This window comes from Syngnathoides biaculeatus, chromosome 13, assembly GCF_019802595.1.
Source record: "Syngnathoides biaculeatus isolate LvHL_M chromosome 13, ASM1980259v1, whole genome shotgun sequence".
Lineage (NCBI taxonomy): Eukaryota > Metazoa > Chordata > Actinopteri > Syngnathiformes > Syngnathidae > Syngnathoides > Syngnathoides biaculeatus.
The window spans coordinates 7705108-7732089 of NC_084652.1; the positions used below are offsets into that span (position 1 = coordinate 7705108).

The 26982-nt window shown below is 43.8% G+C and overlaps 1 protein-coding gene across 8 annotated transcripts in view; it reads left to right on the forward strand.

Annotated features, from left to right (window-relative positions):
- LOC133510523 (receptor-type tyrosine-protein phosphatase mu-like) overlaps positions 1-26982 on the forward strand; it is a 211748-nt gene that overhangs the window by 96270 nt on the left and 88496 nt on the right. For all 8 annotated transcript variants that reach the window (XM_061838533.1, XM_061838535.1, XM_061838534.1 and 5 more), the window contains exons 8-11: positions 8775-9083; positions 11145-11254; positions 19139-19340; positions 20598-20700. In XM_061838533.1, the coding sequence (XP_061694517.1) occupies positions 8775-9083; positions 11145-11254; positions 19139-19340; positions 20598-20700 (724 nt within the window). The remainder of the gene's footprint in view (positions 1-8774; positions 9084-11144; positions 11255-19138; positions 19341-20597; positions 20701-26982) is intronic.

The following is a 26982-nucleotide window of genomic DNA, read 5'->3' on the forward strand; positions in this document are numbered from 1 at the left end:
ACGCCCACCGTGGACCTCTCCGCCCCCCATATACGACGGGCCGTTCAGGGTCCTGGAGCACGGGGATAAGAGCCTGCTCGTGGACATTGGCGGCAGACCCGAGACTGTTTCCGTGGACAGGGTCAAACCCGCGCACCTGGACAATGCCCAGCCTTTGGGGTTGGCCCTCCCCCCGCGTCGGGGTCGTCCCCCTTTGCCCTGTGCCCCTGCGCCCGCCGGGGTACCCTTGACCCCGCCTGAGCCCTTGTCCCGTGACTCAATGGACAGTGCGGCCCCGCCCCCATCGGCCCCTACAATGCACACTCGCCGGGGTCGGGTCATCATCCCTCCACGGCACAAGGATTTTGACTATGGGTGAATTCAGGGGGGGCTTGTGTGGTGTTTACATAATTCACCCGCGGGACCTCGAGTTGGGGTGCGGGGTTCCGCACGGACTGTTTTTGTTGTTGCGCTTCCGGAGGAAAGGTTAACAGAGTTCCCGCCGTTATGCGAGTAGTTTGGTGATGTCGAACAATAAAGCAAGTTCTGTTTCTGTGTCCGACACTCCGCCTCCGACTCCTTTTCTCCGGCGCTACAGTATATTATATTGATGATATGTGATATGAGCCGTGTATTGTAATTATCACTGTATACACTATTGAGTGAAACTGATTTTATACGAACAAAATATACATTTTGTTTCCTTTCAATTTCTGTTATGATACAGAATACACGAGCTTCAAATTATTGTTTCTCAAGGGGTGGGACTAAATATACAAAATATTACAATAACACAAAAACCAAATATCCAGTTTTACCCAGAGGCTGTATACTTAAATATATTCATGTACATCGTATTATGTGCACCAAATATCAATCTGTTTTTAACAAAGGGGTATCAGAACATTATTGTAAAGTATTGCTTTTTTGTATTGTATGGTGCAGTATCAAAACAAATAGTCAAATATGTGTTTTATCGACGTATGACAAAATATAGATATCGCTTCGTATTGTATTATTTTATGATTTGATATCTATACCCAGCCATAAAATATTGTTGTTTTATCTGCAGACTGGACAAAACATCGGTATGATAATGTATTGGTTTTCTTTGTCATACAGTATCGATGCATACTGTAAAGGTTATCGACTCGGAAAAATTGCAATTTAAATGGACATGAAGAAAAAATCTCAATACCACAATGTTTTGTGATATTGTGCATGCGTTGTTTTCTGTTATGACACAGTATCAGTACACAACTGTCGAGATATGGATGTTTTAAGTATGGGTACAACTACATATTGTTATAGTTACATTTAACTGTCCTCTATCCTTACCTACGAATCCAATGTCAATCGAGAGGAGGAAGAAAATATTGATTTCACAATGCAACATATATTATGATGCGGTATTGAAACATTAGCATTAAATCTTCATATTGATACAAAGTTCAAAATCATGTCATAATATGAGTCCCTCGTATCCATTCACAAGCATTGAACATTGATTCATGTTAATATAAATACATTTTCTGTACAATGTACATAGATATAAAGAGAAGTTAATAATTGTTGCAATCCCAAAAGGATTAGTTTTCATTTGCATTGAGACAAAATTGTGAAAAGCTCAATTTCGCAAGAAAAAAAAATAGTTTGTATTTCAATGTATCATATTGTTTTACAATATGCGCAACCACACATTGGTTATTTAGGCGCCAAGATGGGAGCTAGCCTCATAGCCACGCTGATGTCTAATCACCGGCAAAGTGTTCTCACCCATGTTTGGGAGTCAGCGGCGTCTTCGTACTTAATCGATGCGGATCCGATAAAGACTCTGTGTGCTTGTGGCGCCCGGGGATGATCTGATAAGCTAATTGCTCATCCGTGCAACAGCCAGGCAGAAGCAGATGTTGCGTGTGTAGCGCTTCAGCACACAAATGGAGGAGGGAAAGATGGATCACAACATATCTTTTAAAACTTAGTATGCACCGTAATTTCCGGCCGATAAGCCGGTACTTTTTTCACACGCTTTCAACTCTTCTGTTGATGCGGTGATGCGGCTAATTTGTGCATTTTTTTTTTCTAACGCCCGCAAGGGGGCACTCTTGCGGAAAAGGTAAGGGTGAGACTGGCGGAATATATGTGCCAGGAAGTGACGTTTACCGGCCCGGCCCTGTAGCGCTGCGTTCGTGTGTTACTGCCGTGTGTCAGTGACTTTTACAGGTATGTTTTGTTTTTGTTTTTTTAAACTGGCCTTGTTAGCGCGGCGATAGCATTACTGTTAGCGTGGCAGTGCTAGCATTAGCGTTAGCATGGCGATAGCAATAGTGTTAGCATAGCAGCGCTAGCGTTAGCATTCGCGGAAAAGCCAAGAGTGAGACCGGGGGAATATTTGTGCCGAGGAAGTGACTTTTGCCGGTCTGGCCCTGTTGGCGCTGCGCTGGCATGTTACTGCCGTGTCTCAGTGATTTTTACCGGTATATGTTTTTGTTTTTTTTTTAACCCTAGCGTTAGCATTAACACAGTACTATCATTAGCATTAAACTCTCTGTGTACCATCTTTCTCTGTAAATATCTCCTGTTTCAATGTGGGTTTCAATGTGGGCACTTGTGGCTTTTACACAGCTGCGGCGTATGTGTGTACCAAATGGTATTTCCTTAACAAATGTACTCGGTGAGGCTTATAACCAGGTGCGCTCTGGAGGCCGGGAATTACGATACATGCAGTTCTCATGGTACAGCTATTTCTAACCTTTATGGAACCACACCAGATACTTTACCATTGAAAAATCTTGTGGCACGTCAACAAACTATATATATTCAAAAAAGTATTTGTTTTGTCATTATGCATCACTTCCATAGATATATGAACAAAGAAACAGCAATCACATTAAATTTTATAATTTCTCACGGCACGCTGGTTGAAAATTGCTGTTCTAATACGCAGTCATGGAGTCCCTTGATTTCTTATGCACAAAAAAAAAAAAAAAAAAAAAAACGTTTGACAAGTGGCGCTAATGTGCTGTTAATTTGTGACAACATGATTCAAATGTCACACCTTAATGATGAAGGGTTGGGGGGGGGTGAAAATGTAAATGTCAAATTCCAATGATTCAATTTTCTCAGCGTTGCAGGTGATATTTGTCTGCCGGAGCTCATTTTCAGATGTGAAGATGTTCTCTTGGTACTTTTTCCACAGGGTGTATTACACTCACTATTGTCGCTACTTTTACCCTGTAAAGCCACAAGACCTTGTGTGAGATGTGGAAGAGGGAAGGTGTGACTTCAATCGCGTTGTGGTACAGTCCGTGCTCATGCAAGAATCGAGGAGCAAATCTTACATAAAGCTTGCTAGTATGTATTCGCGGCGTAATGGCATGGTGAAAATCATGGTTGGGTGTGTTATTATTATTAACATCCATTATTTTCTTTTGCCGCTTATTCTCACGAGGGTCACGGGGAGTCCTGGAGCCTATCCCAGCTGTCAACGGGCAGGAGGCGGGGTACACCCTGAACTGGTTGCCAGCCAATCGCAAGGCACATTGAGACAAACGGTCTCCAATTAATGTTGCATGTTTTTGGGATGTGGGAGGAAACCGGAGTGCCCGGAGGAAACCCACGCAGGCACGAGGAGAACATGCAAACTCCACACAGGCGGGGCCAGGATTAGGACCTCAGAACTGTGAGCCCAACACTTTGCCAGCTGATGCACCGTTCCGCCTCACCATTATCTCAAATTATTATTATTACCATTATCCTCAAATGAAAAAAAACACATGGAACAATGGTGAACCTTACCAGGACTGGACCTGCCTAAAAAAAAATATCGTCACAAAGGAACCCAGGAAGGGAACATGGAGGAAGGAAGGAACCTGCGATAGATGGAATTATGAATTTCGTGCTACAAGAAAATCCCTAAGGTGTATTTTCGGGCATCAACTCGACAAAATAATCCAAAATACGCCAGCAAGTCGACATCTGAATGGGTGGAAAACCAAATTAAAGCAAAATGAAGGTATTTGAGTGCCCCATTGAAATACTTTGACATGACCTTAAAAAGGCCATTTGCGGTTGAAAATCCTCCATTGTTGCTGAATTGAAACAATTCTGCGAGAAAGAGTGGGCAAAAATAACCCCACAGAGGTTTGAAAGCCTGATTGCCAGTTGTAGAAAACGCTCGATTTCAGTTGGCCTACCAACTAGAAATAGTAAATGCTGCAGCTAGGTACCATGCAGTGGAAAAGGGGCAAAAGATAAATTCGACGGAGGAAAAGATGGACCTCACAAGCGTCTCATGGTGGTGAGCTGACCAGAAAATGGAAGTTTTTAAGGTCTTTCATTTGCGGAACTATCTGGGAGCTGCACTGGGCCGAAAGGGATCTGCTAAACAGTGGCAGAATTGCAGGGTGGCTGGCCACACAAATCAAATTAAAGCTTGGAGGGAAAGGGGGAGGAAAAAAAAAGAGGACAAAAGCGGGAAAGTGTGAATCTCAAGCAGACAAGCCCCTTCGCTGTGATTTGTGCGGGCTGTCACACTTGCATCTAGGTGGAACGCCTCTGATAAATGGTTCCGTGTGTCAACAAAATGGGCCCGTGTGTCGACAAACTGCAGACGGAGAAAATGTCACAACACCAGACTGTTTGCTTTTGGACGTCGAGCATTATTAGCCATCTTTTGTGCAACTTGTACTGAGGATTTCAGGTTGCTTGCAAAAAGAATGAGGCTTCAAATATTACTTAAAATGAAAAATAGAGAAAAGACAAATAATACAAATGTATATCGATACACTGGATATGATATCATGTTACTTGCAAAAAGAATAATGATCCAAATGTGACGTAAAATGAAAAAAACTGAAAAAATACAAAAAAACGGGCAAATCATCAAAAATTGAAATAATTATAGCAATTACACAATACTACATACGCTCCAGAACTCCCCGTGACCCTCGTGAGGACAAGTGGTGAAGAAGATGGATGGATGGATGGATGGATGGATGGATGGATGGATGGACAAAATACTACAACAATGCAATATGAAACAAAACACATTTGCAAAATATTTGTAATCCTAATTAAATATAAAAAATATTAGTTACTGGACAATTATTGGGGAAAATACATAGAATACTATTGAAAAACAAGTGACAAAACAATACAGAAATATTAGGATAAATAAATGTTGAGGACAGATTTAAAAAAAATTAAAAAAAAATTAAATTCCCGCAATATGCTTTCTCAAGTTAGACGTCAAACCTCTGTCGGCTAATATTTCCACGTTAGAGGGAGGTAAACACAACTGCTCATTTTTAAGCTGTTATGTTAACTACCGTAATTCCCTGCCTGCAGAGCGCATCTGGTTATAAGCCTCACCCAGTACATTTGTAAAGGAAATACCATTTGGTACATACATACGGCGCACCTGTGCAAAAGCCGCAAGTACCTACATTGAAACATGCGATATTTAAAGACGGTACACAGCAAGTTTAACACTAGTGTGGCGCTGACAGGGCCGGTTAAAAAAAAAAAAACTTACTGGTAAAAATCACTGAGACATGGCAGTAACGCGGCAGCAACACGCTAGCACAGAGCTAACGCCAGCACAGCACTAACATGGCCGGTAAAAGTCACTTCCTCGGCACATATATTTCCGTCTCACTCTTACCTTTTCCGTGCGAGTGCTCACTTATGGCCGTTAGGAAAAAAATGCACAAATTAGCCGCATCACCTTATAAACCGCAGCGTGTGGGGAAAAAAGTGGCGGCTTGTAGGCTGAAAATTACAGTAGATTAAAATGTAAACATACCCTTAATGTGAGGCAGAGGGTGTCCTGCCTCCTGAAACTGAGAGTTGCATGTCTGTATCTTCTCCATCACTCAGAAATAAATACATAAAAAAGTGTATTACATCAAAACGACTGCATATTGCAATCCAGCCCTTCTTCTGGTTAATGTTAAGATTAAATTTAGACACCACAGAAAAAAAATGTAAACTTGGTGATCTTGCAATTAGGTGGGGGTTTTACTTGTATTGCGCTTCCCGTTCATTTCAAACCATTTTTTTTTTCAGGCCGCCGCATAAAATCCTTGGTTTGCACATTCCCCCCTCCAGACAGATGTTTTCCACTTTGCAGACTGGCATGTTTGTAGCGCTCTAGCTGCGCGTGTGAACTGCCACGCCGCCGCTACCGCACCCGGAGGGTGGCGGTTTTGCGACGCCGTTTCATCTTCTCTTTCGGGAGGGAAAGCATCCACCGCTTCGCAGCTGCTCCGTCTGTCGCTGAGCCGTCTGGAGGCCGCCGCTTTCTCCTAGCGTTAGTTCGGGTCTCCCAATCTAACGTAATGGCATCGTTTCCCGAATGTAACCCTCATTTTTTCTTTTTTTTTTTCTCCACGTGTCTTGTAACTCTTCTTTCCAGATGTTGCAATGTTCACCCCCCACCCCCACCCCCCAGCATCCCAAAGTGTTTCGGTGTAGATTCCGACAACACAATCACCCAGCTCGCTGCACACAATGAATGTTAAACACGGCCGGGCGCCCGATCCGCCGCCAGGACCGAGCGTCCCAGGGGAGGAACGGGAGCCAAAATGGAGCCCCCGTCTCCTCCCTAATAGCTGCTAAAGTGTTAAGTCCCAGAGAAACGGGCAGCAAATTTAACCTGGAATGGAAATTGATCCCATTACCTTCGCTGCCGCCCGGCGTCACCTTCTTGTCAGGGAGGCGGGACGGCGGCAAAATAAGGATTAGGTATCGGGGGGGGGGGGCCTCGGAAAACGCAACGGAGGAAGCGGAATGGTTAGAGGTGATAGGATGACTTGAGGGGGTCATGTGGCACCACGGTGGGCCAACTCCTTATCGGCTGGAATTCATTGCGCTAATAAATGGAAAAGGAAGGAAGGTGCTGTCCGACGGACACTGTCTTGTAGGGGTTGGGGGGGGGGGGCGGGATATTGCGAGTACGGTATCTATACAAACATTATAAATCGCCGGTTACTTTCTGATGAAAATTGTATCTCCAAATTATTATCCTTATCATTCTCATTATTCCGTGATTGGAATACAGAGAAATACTTTTATGCCAAAAATATTATGACAAAATCATTTTCAAAAAGGGGAAATATATGAGAAAAAATACTAAACTTAATACTAAAATATGAATATTAAGACAGATAATATTTATTGGGGGAAAGCATTAAGAAAAAATAAAGTGCATGTATCTATCTGTATGTATGTATGTGTGTGTGTGTGTGTGTGTGTGTGTGTATATATATATATATATATATATATATTATATATATATATATATATATATATATATATATATACAGCCTCATCCAGGACATTTGTAAAGTAAATACCATTTGGTACATACATAAACCGCAGCTGTGTAAAAGCCGCAAGTACATTGAAACGCGAAATATTTACAAAGAAAGACAGTACACAGAGTTTAACTCTAACGCTGAGCGCCGCGCTAACAGTGCCGGTTAAAAAAAAAAAACATACCGGTAAAAATCACTGAGATGCAGCAGTAACACGCTGGCGCAGCGCTAACAGGGTCGGTCCGGTAAAAGTCACTTCCTCGGCACATATATTCCACCGGTCTCACTCTTAACTTTTCCGCTGGAGTGCCCCCTTGCGGCCGTTAGAAAAAATGCACAAATTAGTCAGATCACCGCATAAACTGCAGGGTTGAAAGCGTGTGGAAAAAAGTCAGAGCTTATATGCCGGAAATTTCAGTCCCAAAATAACCTGGTAAAGCTTCCTCAGTGAAAATGTAGAATTTCATGCAAAATCTAAATGTACCATTTGGCATATACATACACCGCAGCTCTGTAAAAGCCGCAAGTGCCCACATTGAAACCCACATTGAAGCACGAGATATTTACTAAGAAAGACGGAACAGAGAGTTTAACGCTAATGCTAGCGCAATGCTAACGCTAGCGCCACGCTAACAGGGCCGGTTAAAAAAAAAAACATACTGGTAAAAATCACTGAGACATGGCAGTAACACGCTATCGCAGCGCTAACTGGGCCGGACCTGTAAAAGTCACTTCCGCGGCACATATATTCCACCGGTCTCACCCTTACCTTTTTTGCTCGAGTGCCCCCTTGCGGCTGCTAGAAAAAAAATGCATAAACTAGCCACATCATCGCATAAATCACAGGGTTGGAAGCATGTGAAAAAAGTCGTGTCTTATTGGCCCAAAATTATAGTATATATGACAACAAATATTTGAAATTAATACAAAATAATATTACTAGAATTAATCAACAGTCCAGAGCAATCCACATTGTGTGTGACTTTGCAGTCTCAGCACTCCGAAGAAACCCACAAGTATTCGTAGAAAATGTATTTCATCTGAAACGTGTAATTATCACCATTGCCGGTGACCGACTACATCCATACAGGGCGCCATTAATAGCCGCACGCCATTTGGGGTAAAAAAAAAACCGGTGCCCTGTGAAAACATGCTGCGCTCCCTGTGGCGGGTTAGAGCCAGCGCCGTGGGGTTGTGGCGGGAGTGTGTCGGCACGGGATGTCGCCTTTTGCTTCTTCGCTCTCTCACGCTGCGCCTTTAAAACAGGAAGCGCATCAACTTCAAACAAATGAAATTTGACCCGGTGTCAAATGTTGAGAACGGAGAAAAGAACAGCGGCGGAGGCTGTGCCGCCACACGCGCCGCATCCATTTCCCTCGTTTTGCCGAGACTAACGCGGACCACCCGGCATTTCATGAGGCCTAATTGATTTTATGCATGTCGCCTCACACTCTCTCCTCCGTCTTGTCCCCGCAGAGCCCATGCACGGGCCCCGCCGTCTGGAGGTGCTGGACGTGCAGTCCAAGCAGGTGACGGTGCGCTGGGAGCCGCTGGGCTACAACGTGACACGCTGCCACAGCTACAACCTGACGGCGCAGTACCGCTCGCGGGTGGGCGGGAAGGACCAGACCCGCGAGGAGGTCTGCTACGAAGCGCAGGGGCGCGACTCGCAGCACACCATCCACAACCTGACCCCCTACACCAACCTCAGCGTCAAGCTGGTGCTGCGCAACCCGGAGGGCATCAAGGAAAGCGCCGAGCTGGAGGTGCAGACGGACGAAGACGGTGAGCTGCAGAGCTGTTCGGGTAGTTGCCCGCCCGAGAGCCCGCTTGGCTGGGACACCTTTTTTTATTTAATTATATATTATTATGTAATTATTTAATTTCGAAGCCACGCACCCTCGTCAACGTTCATATAAAAATATGGCATCCCATTTCAAAGTCCAAACAAAACTTGTTTATAGACATGGTGGATCAAAACATGTGGCAAACATTCTAATAAAAGGTGCAACTACAGTGAAGAAAATAAGTATTTGAAGTCCCTGCTGTATTGCAAGTTCTCCAACTTAGAAATCACGGAGGGGTGTGAAATTTTCATTGTAGGTGCATGTCCACTGTGAAAGAGATCATCTAAAAAGAAAAATCCAGAATTTTTTTTTTTTTTTTTTTTTACGATTTATTTGTGTGATACAGCTGCAAATAAGTATTTGAACACCTAAGAAAACCAATGTTAATATTTGGTACAGTAGCCTTTGTTTGCAATTACAGAGGTCAAACATTTCCTGTAGTTGTTCACCAGGTTTGCACGCACTGCAGGAGGGATTTTGGCCCACTCCTCCATGCAGATCTTCTTTAGATCAGACAGGTTTCTGGGCTGTCGCTGAGAAACATGGAGTTTCAGCTCCCTCCAAAGATTCTCTATTGGGTTTAGGTCTGGAGACAGGCTAGACCACGCCAGAACCTTGATATGCTACTTACGGAGCCACTCCTTGGTTTTCCTGGCAGTGTGCTTCGGGTCATTGTCATGTTGAAAGACCCAGCCACGACCCATCTTCAATGCTCTGACTGAGGGAATAAAGGTTGTTCCCCGAAATCTCACAATACATGGCCGCGGTCGTCCTCTCCTTAATACAGTGCAGTCATCCACTCCCATGTGCAGAAAAACACCCCCAAAGCATGATGATGCTACCACCCCCATGCTTCACAGTAGGGATGGTGTTCTTGGGATGGAACTCATCATTCGTCTTCCTCCAAACACAGTTAATGAATTATGGCCAAAAAGTCTCATTTTGGTGTCATCTGACCACAAAACTTTCCAAATAGTCATTGGCAAACTTAAAACGGGCCTTGACATGTAACCTATTTTTTAGGAGGGGAACCTTCCGTGCCATGCACGATTTCAAACCATGACGTCTTAGTGTATTCCCAACAGTCACCTTGGAAACAGTGGTCCCAGCTCTTCTCAGGTCATTGACCAAGTCCTGTCGTGTTGTCCTGGGCTGATTCCTCACCATTCTAAGGATCATTGAGACCCCACGAAGTGTTATCTTGCATGAGGCTCCACTCCAATTGAAATTGACCGTCATGTTTAGCTTCTTCCGTTTTCTAATGATTGCTCTCACAGTGGACCTTTTTTCACCAATTTCTCCGTAGGCCTTTCCAGCCGTGTGGAGTTGTACAATTTTGTCTCTGGTGTCTTTGGACAGTTCTTTGGTCTTGGCCATGTTACAAGTTTGAGTCTTACTGATCGTACGGGGTGGACAGGTGTCTTTATTCAGGATAATACATGGAGCGGTGGTGGACCTTTAAAGGCAGACTAACAAGTCTTTGAGGGTCAGAATTCTAGCTGATAGACAGGTGTTCAAATACTTATTTGCAGCTGTATCACGCACATAAATCATTAAAAAAAAATCATGCATTGAGATTTCTGGATTTTTCTTTTTAGATGATCTCTCTCACAGTTGACATGCACCTACGATGAAAATTTCAGACCCCTCCATGATTTCTAAGTGTGAGAACTTGCAATATAGCAGGGTGTTCAAATACTTAGTTATAAATCCTACACCCAAACACCCAAGTCCTCACATAAGAGATGTTGCACCCCCCTCCTTTATTTACACTCATCTCCGCCGTACGACACGCGGCATGCGTGTCGATAATGTCAACCCCTTGAAATATTTCCATTAAAATATCTTTGACTTTGGCCAATGGCCATTTGTGTAATGGACGTCCTTGAAAAGCTCTTTGGATGATTGTCGGGCCCGGGATAAATCGCAGTGACGACGACGCGCGCGACTTTTATTTATCGGTGTCACTAATCTGTTCCACGTGTTTGTGTCCCCGCAGTGCCCGGCGCTGTACCGCTGGAGTCCATCCAGGGCAGCGCCTACGAGGAGAAGATTGTGGTCACATGGCGAGAGCCGGCGCAGACCTACGGCATCATCACGAAATATGAGGTACGCACGCACTAAAAATATTTGTCAATTTAGTTCAGTCGAATTGGGTTTCTACCACAACTACTATATCCAATGAAAATAATGAGAAATGATGCATCCATCCATTTTCTGAACCACTTATCCTCACAGAGACAACAGTCACACAATCACACCGAGGGGCAATTTAGAGTTTCCAATTAATGCATGTTTTTCCTCACAATTATGACGCCAACACACTAACCAGTTGTGCCACTGTGACGCCAAAAAGGAATGAGTACAAGCTTTTTATAAAACAGATAATAGGTATTCATCCATTTTCCTTTTTTTAATTACAAATGACAGACCTAAAAGTGTAAAAAAAGAAGTAACAGCTCTGCTTAATGCATATAGATTTAAAGGTCATGTGTCATGCCTATAAACATTCTAAAATAGGTATTGTAATGAAAAATACATATATTATTCACTTCAATGTCCATACGAAAAAATAAATATGAGTGGAGAGCGCGTCATCCATGCGCAAAGTTGCGGAAGTCTCATTCGACTTCCAAGTGGTCGCCGGATTGCCTGCATCCTTTGTTCATTACATCACACAGCGACATTCACCATTGAAAACACGCTGTGCCGCCTACTATGGGACATGGAAGCTCTTTTCAAAGAAAAGAACATCTCACAATTGAGTGAAGTGACTGAACCATATTTAGATGATATGCGGATCACTTCTAACTAACTACAGGCTCCCAGACAGTATGTGTAAGCCAGTCCGGCCGAAGCCGTCCGCCGCAGACACAATCAATGGAAGTGTTTGGGGCAATATTACCCTTTTGTTTCGAGCTATATTTAGATGATATGCGGATCACTTCTAACTAACTAACAGACTCCCAGACAGTATGTATGAGCCAGCCCGGCCGAAGCTGTGACCCTCGTCCGAAGCTGTGCAAGGCGCCGACAGGTAAATCGATACATTTCGCACCCATGATTTATGTGCGCAGATCTTTTGTTACCTTATGAGAGGATTACATCTCCCCCCCAGCTATTGTTTTTTTTTTTTTAGTAGCTGTATACACACCTACCTGTAATTTGGAACCCACAAAGCTCTCTTCCATTGCACGCGTCCAATCAATTGTTCATGATGAACCGGGTCTTTTTGAAAAGTATTACAACAGTACAACAAGCCGGCATTTTGGCTAACACGAAGGAGCAACGAGCTACCTTCCAGCAGGTAAAAGTGGTGGAAACAGACGAGACCGCTTGAGTGGCCGTCTGCTACTAATGTCACTTCCTGCTTCTTCTCGAAAACAAATCCCTTGGGAGGATTTTCATGGCGGGAGTGACAAAAAGCCATATACGTCAAAATCATGTTGTGTGGTGAAAAAACGGATGGGTCCATTCCGGCTGGCTTTTTTTCATTCATAACAATCATGCATTTCATGACAGTGGACCTTTAAGGAAACCACTCAACAGTAGGCGTAAAAACAATAAGGTACAACTTCAAGTCGAAATATGATGTGATGATATGATATACATAACACGTAAAAAAGGTGGATGAATCTAAAACTACATAAACCATTAATTGTGACTCATAAAAACAATAAGACATTTGTACAGAAAATAAATAAAAAGATAAATAAGAATTAGCTAACCAGTCTTGACTGTAAAATGACAAAAGTTAAAAACTCTCAATAATAACATAAAAACATAAATAATAAAAATAAGCTAACCAGTCTTGACTGTAAAATGACAAAAGTTAAAAACTCTCAATAATAACATAAAAACAATTAGACACTTGCACGAATGCGAAAATAAGCTAACCGATCTCGAATGTGATGTATAAAAAAAAAAAAAAAAAACGACACTCGTACAAGTGTAAAAAATAAGATAACCACTTGTGCTTGGAAAATGTAAAAATCAAAAAATGAAATCATACAAGGATAAAAAGGACTCAATAGTAATGCGTAAAATCAATACGACACTTGTCCAGGTGCAAAAAATTGCTGTCGCCATCATAATGTAAGGTCAATACACTTGTGCACATTTGAAAATACACACAAGTACAAATATAGACTAACTACGCTTATTCGTGATGCATTAAAAAAAAAAAAAATCGGGCACTTGTCCAAGCGCACGAAACTCCTCTTTTGCCCTTTGAACTCTATCGAAAGCGCAATCTCTTGCGACGCGGCCGCCGCGGTGAGCAAATGTTTACTCAAGGCCGCTCGCCATCCTTGTTCATGCCTCCATCAGGGCAAGCGCACGGCAACACACCCACACGCAGATTGATCTTCACCAAGCCGACGGTTTGGGAAGTAATCCCCGCCGCCTTTCCCACAGATTGATTCCATCCCCGGTCGCTGTTTGCTCGCCGTGCTGTCGTTATTTTGACTGGGTTAGCGGGGTTCTCCTCTCATTGGACGAGAGCGAGGATTAAGTGACGGCGGGAGGCTTTGTTTAGTCGAGCGGATGCAGAGACGATGTCAGTAAAAAAAAAAGAAAATACAACACACACAGGTTGGCTTTAATGGCTTAAACAGCGACACGTCTCGGCTGTTTATCTTCTTTAAAATTTCATGCAACACGTGAAAGGAAAGTGTGCGTGAGTGTGTGTGCATATGCGCGGGTGTGATCCAATTTCCATAACATAACTGCCTTCAGGGTCTCAGATCCCACCACTTACTGCAACGGCCCTGAAACTTCAGGCTTTTATTCACTCCAATAACGTGAAAATTAGACAATCCAACAAGTAATTGTGACCTTATACAATGGGACTGATTTTTTTTTTTTTTTAACTCACAGCCACATCTATAGCATTGTGTAGTTGTGTGTGTGTGTGTATTATAATTATAAAATCTATTGCAGAGATGCTCAATGCGTCGATTGCGATCGAGGCAGTTTTGGTCGATCGCGGGACCGCGTGCCAAAAATAAAAAAGACGTCAGCCAATGTTCCCTCTAAACTGCGTACGTGCGCAGTGGTGCACCGCCGATGCAGTTTCTTCTCAGATATTCTGCGTTGCGTGCAAAAAAAATTTAATAATTCAATGCAAATTGAAAGTATAACATACAGCTATTCAGTTTGTGGCATTTTCCAACGTGTTTCAATGAGTAGGGGATGACTGGTTGTTACATCTAATGGCACAATTCACATACATACTATAAAAAATGAAAAGAAGAAGCCACTGGTTTCTTTTAGGCAGCACATGGAACTTTCTCGAACAGGGACCGCTGCTCCGCCACACTCTCTTTTTTCCAAGTTTACCTTACACAAACCCCCGACAAATGTTAGAGTACTTAACCAGCCTATCAATGTGTTTTATAATGACAGCGTCCACCGCCGCTTCCTTTAGTTAGCAAGACAGTCTGGGCAACGTAGAGCAAAGACGAGCTGGACATGCTGCTTATGTTTACTTTCGATATTAATGGTGGAAGTTAAAAAAGAAATGCTGCAATGACTGTCGGAGTATGTGAATAATCGGAGAAAAAGTGGTTAACTGGGACGAAATTTTCTCTTTTTCCCTGTGGGAAATGTTTGGTCTGAAGCCTATGTAGAAGGTGCAGGACGAGATGGTGTGTCATTTTCAAATTCCACCTTGGCACAGCCTGATCCAGGATGAAAGCATAGACAATACAGTGCACAAAAAGTTAATTCTGTATTTTAGATATAGGAGGCAACATAATATTAACCTTAAAACAGTTTGGGAGCATCATCATTACCAAGTCGCGAGGGAATGGCTGCTTGAAAAGTAGATCTTGGAGTAAAAAAGTCTGGGCACCCCTAATCTATTGTGACCACTCTTCTGGTGATAAGACATTGGTGATCTTTATTTGCTTGGTGCTGCTTAATCGTGCTGGTCTTTACATTCAATTTTATAAACTGTTGGGTGTATAATATTTATTCATGTAGAGTTTACGACTCACATACAGGATATATATCATCATTGATACAATTTACTACTTTTTTTCTGCATCTAATGGTGCTAATTATTTGTGCTGCTGTTCACAGTCACATCTGTTGATATGGTATTTATTCATGTATGATACATGCCAGTAAGTGGCCTTTTGGCGAAATTCACAATTTGAACTCTAAATCGGTCCATTACATGAACGGTATTGATCCAACATGTTTTTCCTAGGGTGTCAGGATCGTTGTCGTCGCCGACGTCAGAGGCTGTTTAGTACTCTTTGAACACTGGCAGCTATCCGCTATCCACACACAGATGTAATTGGGAATATTAGTCTGCAGCGGACTACAATGGGAGCGCTTTGGCCTTAGCTTTTGCCTGTCACTGGAGGTGACAAGACCAGAGAAAAATGAGGGCCGACTGTTGTTGCTGCCGTTCACTTTGATCTCTGTCTATACACCCATCCATTTATTTTCTGTACCGCTTCTCCTCACCCGGGCGTGCTGGAGCCTTTCCCAGCTATTTTCGGACCAGAGGCAGGGTCCATCCGGAACTGGTCTCCGGGCAATCGCAGGGCGCAGACAATCATTTCCATGTATTCAATTTAGAGTCTTCAATCAACCTACCATGTGTGGTTGTGGAATGTGGAATCACGAGTACCCAGAGAAAACCCACATAGGCACAGGAAGAACGTGCACACTCCAAACATTAGGGGCTAGGATATAAGCCCTGGTCCTTCGAACTGTGAAGCAGATGTGCTAACCAGTTCTTGCTGCTGTTCAAATTCAATTTTGCTTTTATAGAATCTCGTGATTCATGTATAGTTTGCCATTTATATGCAGTATATAAGGGGTAACACACAAAACAGGATTTTAGGGGTAACATCCAAGACTGTTGAAGACCGGCATTCAGGCTGTTAAATGTTCCGAATATGTTGTTCACGTATTCCAGACTCTCGTGTTGCATTTAAAAGTTCAGACGGCTCCAAACTTGCGACTTAACGTCAAGGAGGTTTTTGTTCCTGACATTTTTAAAATTAGCAGCGGCCGCGGCGGCCACAACACGCCCGATTGTCAGCTACGAGTCGCGGCGGCCAGGAAGTGGCAGTGCCTTTCATTGTGTCGGATCCGCGGGGAGGCATTAAGGCGAGTGCTTTTGCTAATATCCATTTAGAATAACTCCAGTTCCCACTTCAAGAAAACGCCACACGCGCTTCTCATAAAAAGGAAGAGTTCCATTATCATTCCAATTAAGGCACACAAAGGAGAGGAGGGAGCGCCGCGTAATTTGTGTCCATCAAGTTTGGGAAGGCTCTGAAGCCTTCGCTCATTTAGTCCTTTTGTCTGCGGCACACGAGCACGTATCGCAACGTCTCAGTTTGAAATTACACGTCAGCGCCTCTCTCGCTGTCCTAATGAATGTGACAGCCAGAAATAATGGAAAACATGTCGGCAAATTCCGTTCCGCGTAATATTGCTTTGCTTTTTTTTTTTTTCTTCTTCTTCCTTGATACCGGCTGTCGGGATTTATGAAGCGTCACAAACGCATAAAATATAAATGCGTACGGCATCATCAACACATTAGCCGTGTGCACGGCGCGGGGGGGGGGGGGGGGGGGGGGGGGAATTGACAAATGGGCTGTAACCTCGCCACTTAAGCTCTTAATAAACAAGTTGGGGAAAGAAGTAGTACGGCAGGGAGCCATCAACTAAATACACAGAACAGCCTCGTTCGCACCCTTTGGCTATGTTCACATGACAATTCAAATCCAATTTTGTCCATTTTTCCATGTCAAAGTGAACAGTACAATTCAATTTTTCCCCTCAAATCTGACCCAGGCCTCTTTCGTATGAGGGTATAAATCATCCATCCATCCATCCATCCATCCATCCATGATCTACCGCTTTTCCGGGTCGGGTCGCGGGGGAAGGAGCTTCAGCAGGGATACCCAGACTTCCCTTTTCCCAGCCACTTCTTCCAGCTCTTCTGGAGGGATCCTGAGGTGTTCCAAAGCCAGCCGAGAGACATAGTCTCTCCAGCGTGTCCTGGGGTCGTCCTCGGGGTCTCTTTCTGGTGGGACATGCCCGGAACACCTCACCAGGGAGGCGTCCGGATCAGATGCCCCAGCCACCTCATCTGGCTCCTCTCAACGCGGAGGAGCAGCGGCTCGAAACTGAGCCCCTCCCGGATGACCGAGCTTCTCACCCTATCTCTAAGGGAGTGCCCGGTCACCCTGTATCCGGGATCTTATTCTTTCGGTCACAACCCACAGCTCGTGCCCATAGGTGAGGGTAGGAACGTAGATTGACTGGTAAATTGAGAGCTTCGCCTTTCGACTTAGCTCCCTCTTTACCACAACGGACCGATACAAAGTCCGCAGGGTATAAATCAGATATTTGATATGATTCCGGTTTCCTTCTTAGGGCTGTTATGACTGTGAAATGATAAAAATCTTCAATCACCTCATCATATTACACAGGAAATTTATGAGCTAGTTTTGGAATCAGAAATCGAGGGCAATGGGTTTTTTCAACCATTCATGTTTGGTGACACAAAAATGCTTGTAATATCTCGTCGTCATTTATGATATATGACCATGTGACTTTTTCAGATGTTCACAAGAATCGTAGAAGTTCGCATTACATACTTTATTTACCTTTGCAGGCCACATAAAATCATGGGGCAGCCCATATCTGGCCACCGGGCCCTGCGTTTGACAACTGTGCTCTACATGAATTATTGTATATTGGTATATTGGGGCAGCACGGTGGGTCAGCTGGTAGAGCGTTGGCCTCACAGTTTTAAGGTCCAGGGTTCAATCCCAGACACACCTGTGTGGAGTTTGCACGTTCGCCCCGTGCCTGTGTGGGTTTTCTCCGGGCACTCTGGTTTCCTCCCACATGCCAAAAACAAGCAATATTAATTGGACACTCTAAATTGCCCCTAGGTGTGATTATGAGTGCGGCTGTTTGTCTCTATGTGCCCTGCGATTGGCTGGCAACCAGTTTAGGGTGTGCCCCGCCTCCTGCCCGTCGACATCTGGGATATGGTCCAGGACCCCCGTGACCCTTGTGAGGATAAGCGGCTAAGGAAATGGATGGATGTATATTGATGTATGCAAAGGTACATAAGAAAAACAGTCAGCACAGTCAGCATCATTGTATGCATAAAAAAATGTATCAATAAAAGGTTTATATTCTGTAATTTTGTAAAAGCCACTGCGCTTGGATGAATCCGATGTATTTTAAGAATTCAATGAGTAGCAATAGCAACAATAGAAAGCAGTGTTGCACGCTGCAACAAGTACACTATATACAGTATAGGGTTGGCAAATTGTCCATAAATAAATGATTCATATACAGCAAATAGTCTGCAGCATTGTCTGCGGCCAAAAACTACTGACCTACTACAAATGTCTGCATAAATGGCAAACTGGACATGAATAAATAGAGCCAATGCATACAAAGTTAATAGTCGGAAGTGTTGTACGTAGCAAACCAACTACATATTGTATGTATCAATATGTAGAGAGAATATGTGGCAAACAATAAATCCCATAAACAGAAGTCAATGTGAACTGCAGCAAGAATAGATGGCAGAATTGTATGGAGCAGATAAATCATATGTATACATTAGTTGTCCATAAATATACAAACAATATATACATGTGAATGTACTGTACATTGGTAGTCTCATACTTTAAATGCACGCAAGTGAATGTGAACAGTAGCAATAATATTCAGCGGTATTATATTTAAGAAGACAACTGCCCGTGTAATTGGACCAGCAAATACCACGGTCTACATATTTATAAACAGCTGAATCAAATATGCAGATGCGGACACCCTGAACATCCGTCCAAACTTGAGTCGATTTAACTGTACAGTAGTTTGTTTTTTTTGGGTATGAAATCCTGCTCGATTCTCTCAAGACTAGTCAAAATGGTTGGAGATGCAGAACCCGGAGCGCAGCAGCACCCACACTCCACTGAATATTCATCTCCCTCACAGATCTCCTACAAGGCGGTGAGCTCTTTCGACCCCGAGCTGGACCTGTCCAACCAGAGTGGCAAAGTGGCCAAGGCGGGCAACGAGACCGCCCACGCCTTCACGGGCCTCCACCCGGGCTCCACGTACTCCTTCACCCTGCGAGCCAGCACGGCCAAGGGCTACGGCCCCGCCGTGGTCACCCAGTTCACCACCAAGATCTCAGGTCGGCGTCTGTGGGTCTGCTGAATAAACCATGAAGCTCGTTCAAGTCATGTCAATGAAAAATGGAACGATACGATTTATACTTTTTTTTTTTTCCTCTACTGCCTTATGCAAATGCATTGATATGCCAGTTCTCGACTAGTTTAGTTCGGCTAGTTATGCTTTTGAGGATTTTGTGCACATTTTTATAATTGCCTCTATGAATAGCCAAAACCCTGGCTATATCTCAAAATATGACACAAGATCACTTTATCATTTCAAATTGATTTGCATTACTCTTCAAAAAAAAAAAAACAATTGATTTAATTGTGGTTAAAAAAAAAAAAACTGTGTGAGGACCATAGAACATACAGTGAAGAAAATAAGTATATGAACACCCTGCTATATTGCAAGTTCTCCCGCTTAGAAATCATGGAGGGGTCTGAAATTTTTCATCGTAGCTGCATGTCCACTGTGAGAGACAATCTAAAAAGAAAAATCCAGAAATCTCAATGCATGATTTTTTTTAATGATTTATTTGCGTCATACAGCTCCAAATAAGTATTTGAACACCTGTCTATCAGCTAGAATTCTGACGCTCAACGACCTGTTAGTCCGCCTTTAAAAGTCCACCTCCACTCCATGTATGATTCTGAATCAGATGTACCCGTGTGAGGTTGTTAGCTGCATAAAGACACCTGTCCACCCAACACAATCACTAAGACTCAAACTTGTAACGTGGCTAAGACCAAAGACCAAAACCGAGGAATGGCTCCGTAAGAAGCATATCAAGATTCTGGCGTGGCATAGCCAGTCTCCAGAACTAAACCCAATAGAAAATCTTTGGAGGGAACTGAAACTCCGTGTTTCTCAGCGACAGCCCAGAAACCTCTTTGATCTAGATCTGATCTTATTTGCAGCTGTATCACACAAATAAATCATTAAAAAAATCATACATTGTGATTTTTGGATTTTTATTTTTAGATTAGCTCTCTCACAGTGGACATGCACCTACGATGAACACTTCAGACCCCTCCATGATTTCTAAGGAGGGGAACTTGCAATATAGCAGGGAGTTCAAGTACATATTTTCTTCACTGTACATACATTATAGACATTATATTTGGAAACGGAATTGGTTCTTTTTTTTTTTATATTTTTGTTCTACAGAAAAAATAATTGCAGTATGTGTGTGCTGTTGGTATTTCACAAATTTATGTTTTAAACGATAATCAGCTTTCAAAATTGCAAAATTCGACTTTTCAACCTCCTCCCCCAGCTCCGTCCATGCCGGCATACGACCAGGAGACGTCACTAAACCAGACGGACAGCACGGTGACGGTCCTGCTGAAGCCGGCCCAGAGCAGGGGCGCTCCAGTGAGGTACGCCTTCACAGTAAAACCGCAGACCAAACCCGAAAAACAACATTAAAGAGCTTTACAACATTGGTGGGAGAATTATCAAAGAGTTTCCTCCTCAGAGCTTTGTGCATTTTGGCTTTGAAGATGAGAAGAAATTTAGGAGCGGTTGGCACGAGCTCGCTCCAAAACGTCCCGCCTCTGCGAGTCTTTCATGTTAGCGGGGACTCTCACCCCGGACCACAACGGGCTGCCAGGCAGCCGAGGATCTCTTTTGAACCGGTTTTGTCGGAGCGTTTACCGGGCGTTATTAGCGGGTTTGTGTCCGCCGTTGAGCAGAGTCATCGTTTTGGTTCGCTGAAGGCACAACACTGTCAGTCTATTAACAGGGCTGAAAAAAAAAAAATGGCAGATTATTGCAGTGGTAACCATTTTTGAAAGATGCCAAAGACTTTTCACTTTAAAAAAATAATAAAGTTGAATTTTTTTAAGGGTCCAGGTGAGCATGAAATCCCATCTGAGTCCATTGGATGCCCGTTGAGTTGAACAGCATTGTAAACAATTGTAGGATATGTTTTAGTCATTACAACTGTAGATTTTTAGCTACTATCCCTGTGGAATTACAATAAATACTTTCAAACTTGTAAATTTAACACACCACAGAGAAGTGTTAACACCCTTGTCCAAAAATTGCCACACATGAAAGCCTTAAAAATGATGAAAACTCAGGCCGTTCTCTCTGCTTGCGAACACGGCGGGCGTGTCCATTGAATGTGCTTGAACTACGTGCCGCTGTCACCCGTCAACAAAAACTACTTCTGGGGGGTGAGGGGCAGGGCAGGCCTCAGGCTGGATGACACTGTTTTCGCCGTGCCCAAAAACAATCGTGAAAAGTGAAATCTTTCCATAATTTAGTCGTACATAGCTCTGTGTCTTGGGGTGTTTTCAGAAATTATCTTCAAACATTTAATTTATTTAGAAACAAATCTCTGAATGTACTTTGCAATGCCTTTAAGTTAGTATTGTGGTTTACTGAAAACACAAGCAAATATCCATCCATTTTCTTCACCGCTTATCCTCACGAGGGTCGCGGGGAGTGCCGGAGCCTATCGCAGCTGTCAACAGGCATGAGGCGGGATACGCCCTGAACTGGTTGCCAGCCAATCACAGGGCACATGGACACAATCACATCTAGGGGCAATTTATAGTGTCCAATTAACGTTGCATGTTTTTGGGATGTGGGAGGAAACCGGAGTACACGGAGAAAACCCACGCAGGCACAGGGAGAACATGCAAACTCCACACAGGCGGGTCCAGGATTGAACCCGGCACGTCAGAACTGTGAGGCCAAGACTTTGCCATCTGAGCTACTGTGCCACCACAAACAAATATGAAATACATATTTATAATGGCCTTAGCTAGCAGGTTCTTTAATATGTGGTCTTTGAGAGAAAAGAAACAAAAAGAATCAGACTAGGGAGGAAACTGATTGAGCACGTATCCCCAATCTGAAGCTTGTCTAGAGGGCGAACGACCTGGGCAGGCCTGGGCACTTTGCTCTGGATCAGTCATTTAAAAAAAAAGAACCAGACATGGGACAACTGGTTGAGCATGAGTAGTCCAGCTGAGGCCTCTGTTGGGCAGGCACTTATTTGAGCAGGCCTGGTCGCATTGCTCTGGGCCCCTCATTAACAAAACGAACCTGACTTTTTGGGGAGTGCGATGAGGTGAGCGTGACTGTCCCCGTTTGGGCAGGGAACTTAGCTCTGGAGCTCTCATTAAGAAGTGCAGTGTTCCCCCCATTATTCAGAGGGGTTACGTTCCTTACACCCCCGCAATCGGTGGAAAATGGACGCAATATTAATTTAACTGTAATGTATCGTATTTTTGCAACCATAGGATGCACTTAATGGTCAAGTGTAATACCTATAAACATTCTAAAATAGATATTGTCATGAAAAATACATATAGCATTATTCACTTCAATGGCTATACGAAGAAATAAATATGAGCGGAGAGCGTGTCATCCATGCGCAAAGTTGCGGAAGTCTCATTCGACGACATCCAAGTGGTCGCCATGTTGGCTGCATCTTTGGTCCGTGATGTCACACTGGGACATTCGCCATTGAAAACACGCTGTGCCCAGAGAACATCTCACAACCGAGTGAAGTGACCGGGGCAATATTACCTTACTGTTTTGAGCCATATTTAGATGATATGCGGAGTACGTCCAAACCGCACGCACCCAAACACCTCCCCACCCAATCCACCTCCGGGCGGCACTGATAAAAACGTCACCCATGAGCGACGACGACGCCGCGGCCAGACCGCCTCCCCGTCCGATCCACCTCCGCGGGGGAAATGGGCTAACGCGGCCCGGCGCCGCGATGATCACGATCATGGCTTCGGCTGGGTTGGTACATAGACACATTTAGCACCCCTGATTTATGGAATACGTCCTCCCCAGCTATTATTTTTTTAGTAGCCGTACACACACCTACCTGTCATTTGGAACCCACGAAACACTTGTTCTGTGCACCTGTGCAATCCATTTTTCATGACGAACCGGGTCTTTCGGAAAAATATGAAGAGTGACTCCATCCTCCCGAGCGTTCGAGCAATATCCGGCAATACAACGAGCCGGCATTTTGGCTAACACGAAGGAACAACGAGCTACCTTCCAGCAGGTAAAACTAGTAGAAACAGATGAGCCAGCCTGAGTGCGCTGCTGCTGTTGATGTCACTTTCTGCTTCTTCTCAAAACCAAATCCCTCAAGAGGATTTTCATGGCGGGAGTTACAAAAAGTCCTATACGCCAAAATCATGGTTTGTAGTGAAAAAACGGATGGGTCCATGCCGGCTGCCATTTTTTCCATTTATAACATACTAAAGATCATGCAGTTCATGACAGTGGATCTTTAACCATGTTACATTTTCTCCAAAATGGACAGCATACCTTACGTGCACAATAGTTGTGTAACTTGTCCAATGAAGTACCCTTGAACACACTGGTTACACTGTTAGCATGCATGCCATGACCTGTTTTAATGCGTATGTAAGCTACCATTTGATGGCGCTCACGAGGCAGTGAGGAACAATTGGATTCCACATCTGTAAGAAGAAGAAGCTCACATTGGCCCACGCGCTGCCTGCCACTGTGTGCAGCATGCTTTGCGGCACTAAGGAGGGCCTTAGTGCCGCAAAGCATGCTGGGAGCATGTAAATAGCATTTAAAGTGCACGTTTAGTGCAAATGATTTCCTGAGTCATTTTTCATTCGTTTTATTATTTGCTGGGTATGCTATTCAGTTTGCTGTGGTGTGATCATTTTCGTTCCGATGTGTGTACTGCATCGTCAGTAATGAGCTGCCTACGCAGGCAGATTGTGGGACAATGCAAGTTTCACATTTTAAGACGCCATGTCTAACTATTTAGATGACAATTTAAGACCTCTGCGATCATGAAAATCCAATGCATTATTAAAAAAAAAAAAACTTGAAAAGCAATAGAGCTTGTGCATCTATGTCATAAAATCACGTGACTTTTGTTATCGTCGCCATATTGCCGGTCTAACAAAGCATTGTTCAATCCTAAGTCGGTTGGAGACGACATGAAAATATGTCTTGTAGCACAACGCCCAGAGTCTTGTCCGATACCGTTAGACATTTAGAAGGTGAAAATAATAAAGGTACGTGGGAAAAATTTGATCAACTCGGCACAGAGGACTCGTATTTAATGCAGAAGTCAATGTTTTCGCCGTGAAGAAATTGGACTGTTAATTCGCTTGCGCTTGTCTTGGACAACTGGATCTACACGTGGATCTGGTGAGGAAGTCGTCCAAATTTACACGAAAAACTTTGAAAGCATATAAAATCTGGACGCATACGAATATTTTGTTGCTGGATCTGTTTTCAATCAGGAATAAATCCCACATGATAATGGGTTGACAGCTCATGAACACGGAAGCGTGATTGGCCACACATTAACCTTTGGCAGAATCCATCGTTCTTTTCATCTAGTATTCAATACAAACGCCAATATTTAGATACACGACCCCTGGTTTTACACAAACTCGCATTCATCAACTATGATTTAAGAAAAAAAGAGGACGGAGTCTTCTCCACGGAACGTACACGGAAGCGTTTTTTTTTTTTAATACACATTGTTCTCAAATGAGCCAACTTGGTATTATAAATACTTTTTGGTGAGATTGAGAAGAATAATTCCTACCTGAAATGAAGCAATCGCGACACAAGAGTGTGTGTATTTTGGTTGGGAACCATCCATCATGTTTAATTGCCAAAATCCATGGAAATTTTCTGGTCTGTTCAGCTGGTATTCCGTAAAATGATCTCTTTGAATGTCTGTCTCGACTGCTGTGACAACCAACAGCACAACACGTCTCTCGTATTGTAAATATTCTCCTCGGCAATATGGCGCCATGAAAATGGTGACGTCACGTGCGCGTGCTCTATACCCACAAATATCCGGGGCCACGAACGGTGAACCGCGAATGGGCAAGGGCTCCACTGTACCAGACTCTGAGGGTGACTGGGTGAGCACGAGCGCCCCAGCCGAGCCCCCTCCCGGGCGGGCGGCGTGTGCAAGAGACTCAAATCTGCATTTCCGCAGCAGTCTTACCTCGAGTCGGTACAATTTCAGTGTTTAGCGCGCCGTGCCTCCGCGGCAAGAAGGATGGCTTTTTAATCGGCTCGCAGGTACCATCCGGGGGGAGCGATCCGGCTGGCGTCCCGTCAGCGGGCAAATTACAAAGCTCAAATGATGACGAAGCGCGTGGTGAATCGCAGCTTCCATTAATTAGCGCAGCAGGCTGCTGCTTTTGTTTACCGCCAGCCCAAAAAGTCTTTGGAGACAATAACTTCTGCTTTCTTAGACCTACTTCTTTCCTCCCTTTTAATTTTTTGTGCCATCATCAGCTTTGTCATGCGCATTTTTCTTTCACCGCAATATTAGGTATACCTGCATAGATTGAATCTGAGACGATCGAAGCTGATCATTTCGGGAGCATTTTTATTTATGAATTGATTGGTACTCATTGTTGAAGTGGAAAACGAATGCATACTATGTATATGTATTTTGATGACCACATATTCTATATACCAGTGGTCACCAACATGGTGCCTGCGGGCACATGGTTGCACATAGCATAGATAGTAGTATAGTGTAGTATTTGTCAAGTTTAAGGAGTTGTGCGAGCTGGGCGGTGGCTGAAGGCAGGGACCTTAGTGATCCGATCACTGGCTACAGAAGTTGACTCGAGTGAGGTGGAACCTCTTTGGCAGGCAAGAAACCAGACCTGGTGTGTGAGCTCGATAAGTTCCGGCTCGATATCATTCGGACTCACCTCTCCACACCTCTACTGGTACCAGTCCTAATGAGAGGGGTTGGAAATTCTTCAACTCTGGAGTTGGCTACGGCGAGAGGCGCCGAACAGGTGTGGGTATACTTATTGCCCCCGGCTCTGCACCTTTTTAATGGACCTTGCTGATGGCGACCTTAAGCTCCGCCCCCTTAGCCATGTCCCACAAGCTTTCAAAATGGCGATCGAACGGAACATGTTTGAAGTTGATTCACTATCGCGTATTCCAGATAATATTAGGGTATGTTTTTTGGCCAAATGCGTCAGACTTGTCCAAGAGAGTTCTACAGAGAAGTCGCAACTATTTCACACAAGGGTATGTACACGGAATTAAGATTTTGGACGGAGCAGGACGCAATGTCAGAATTACACCGAAACGTTGGCAATCCATGAAAAAACGTTTGACGCCTCACAAACGCCATATTGAAATCCAACAGGATAAGATAGTGGAATCGTACTACACATGTAAAGCAGGGTGAGTACTTTTTACTTGGGAAGATCACGAGTGCACACTTCATTCGGCAGGTCAGTTATACGCTAACAAAGTGAAAATTGTTCTTCGGGAGTTTATAACGCACTGATAATAATTCAATCAAATTCAGCGACGATATATTTCCCTCACTTACCTTCGATCATACAGCCTTGTGTTTGTTGATGGTGTCCATATTCACTTGTACGTGCACTCTTCCGCAAGCCTTAACCCCATCGTAGACACTGCGTCAACTGCGTTTTAGGCTTTGGAAAATGAATCGGCCGGGCCTCTTGTAACCTAGCAGGATTATCATCAGAATTGCATGTTCCGGTAGCAGAACTTTAAAATCTATTCCAAAGCTGACTTGGAGCCAGTGCAAGGACTTTAGGATTGGCGTTATATGCTCTGACCCGTTTGTTTTGGTCAGAACGCGAGCTGCAGCATTCTGAATGAGC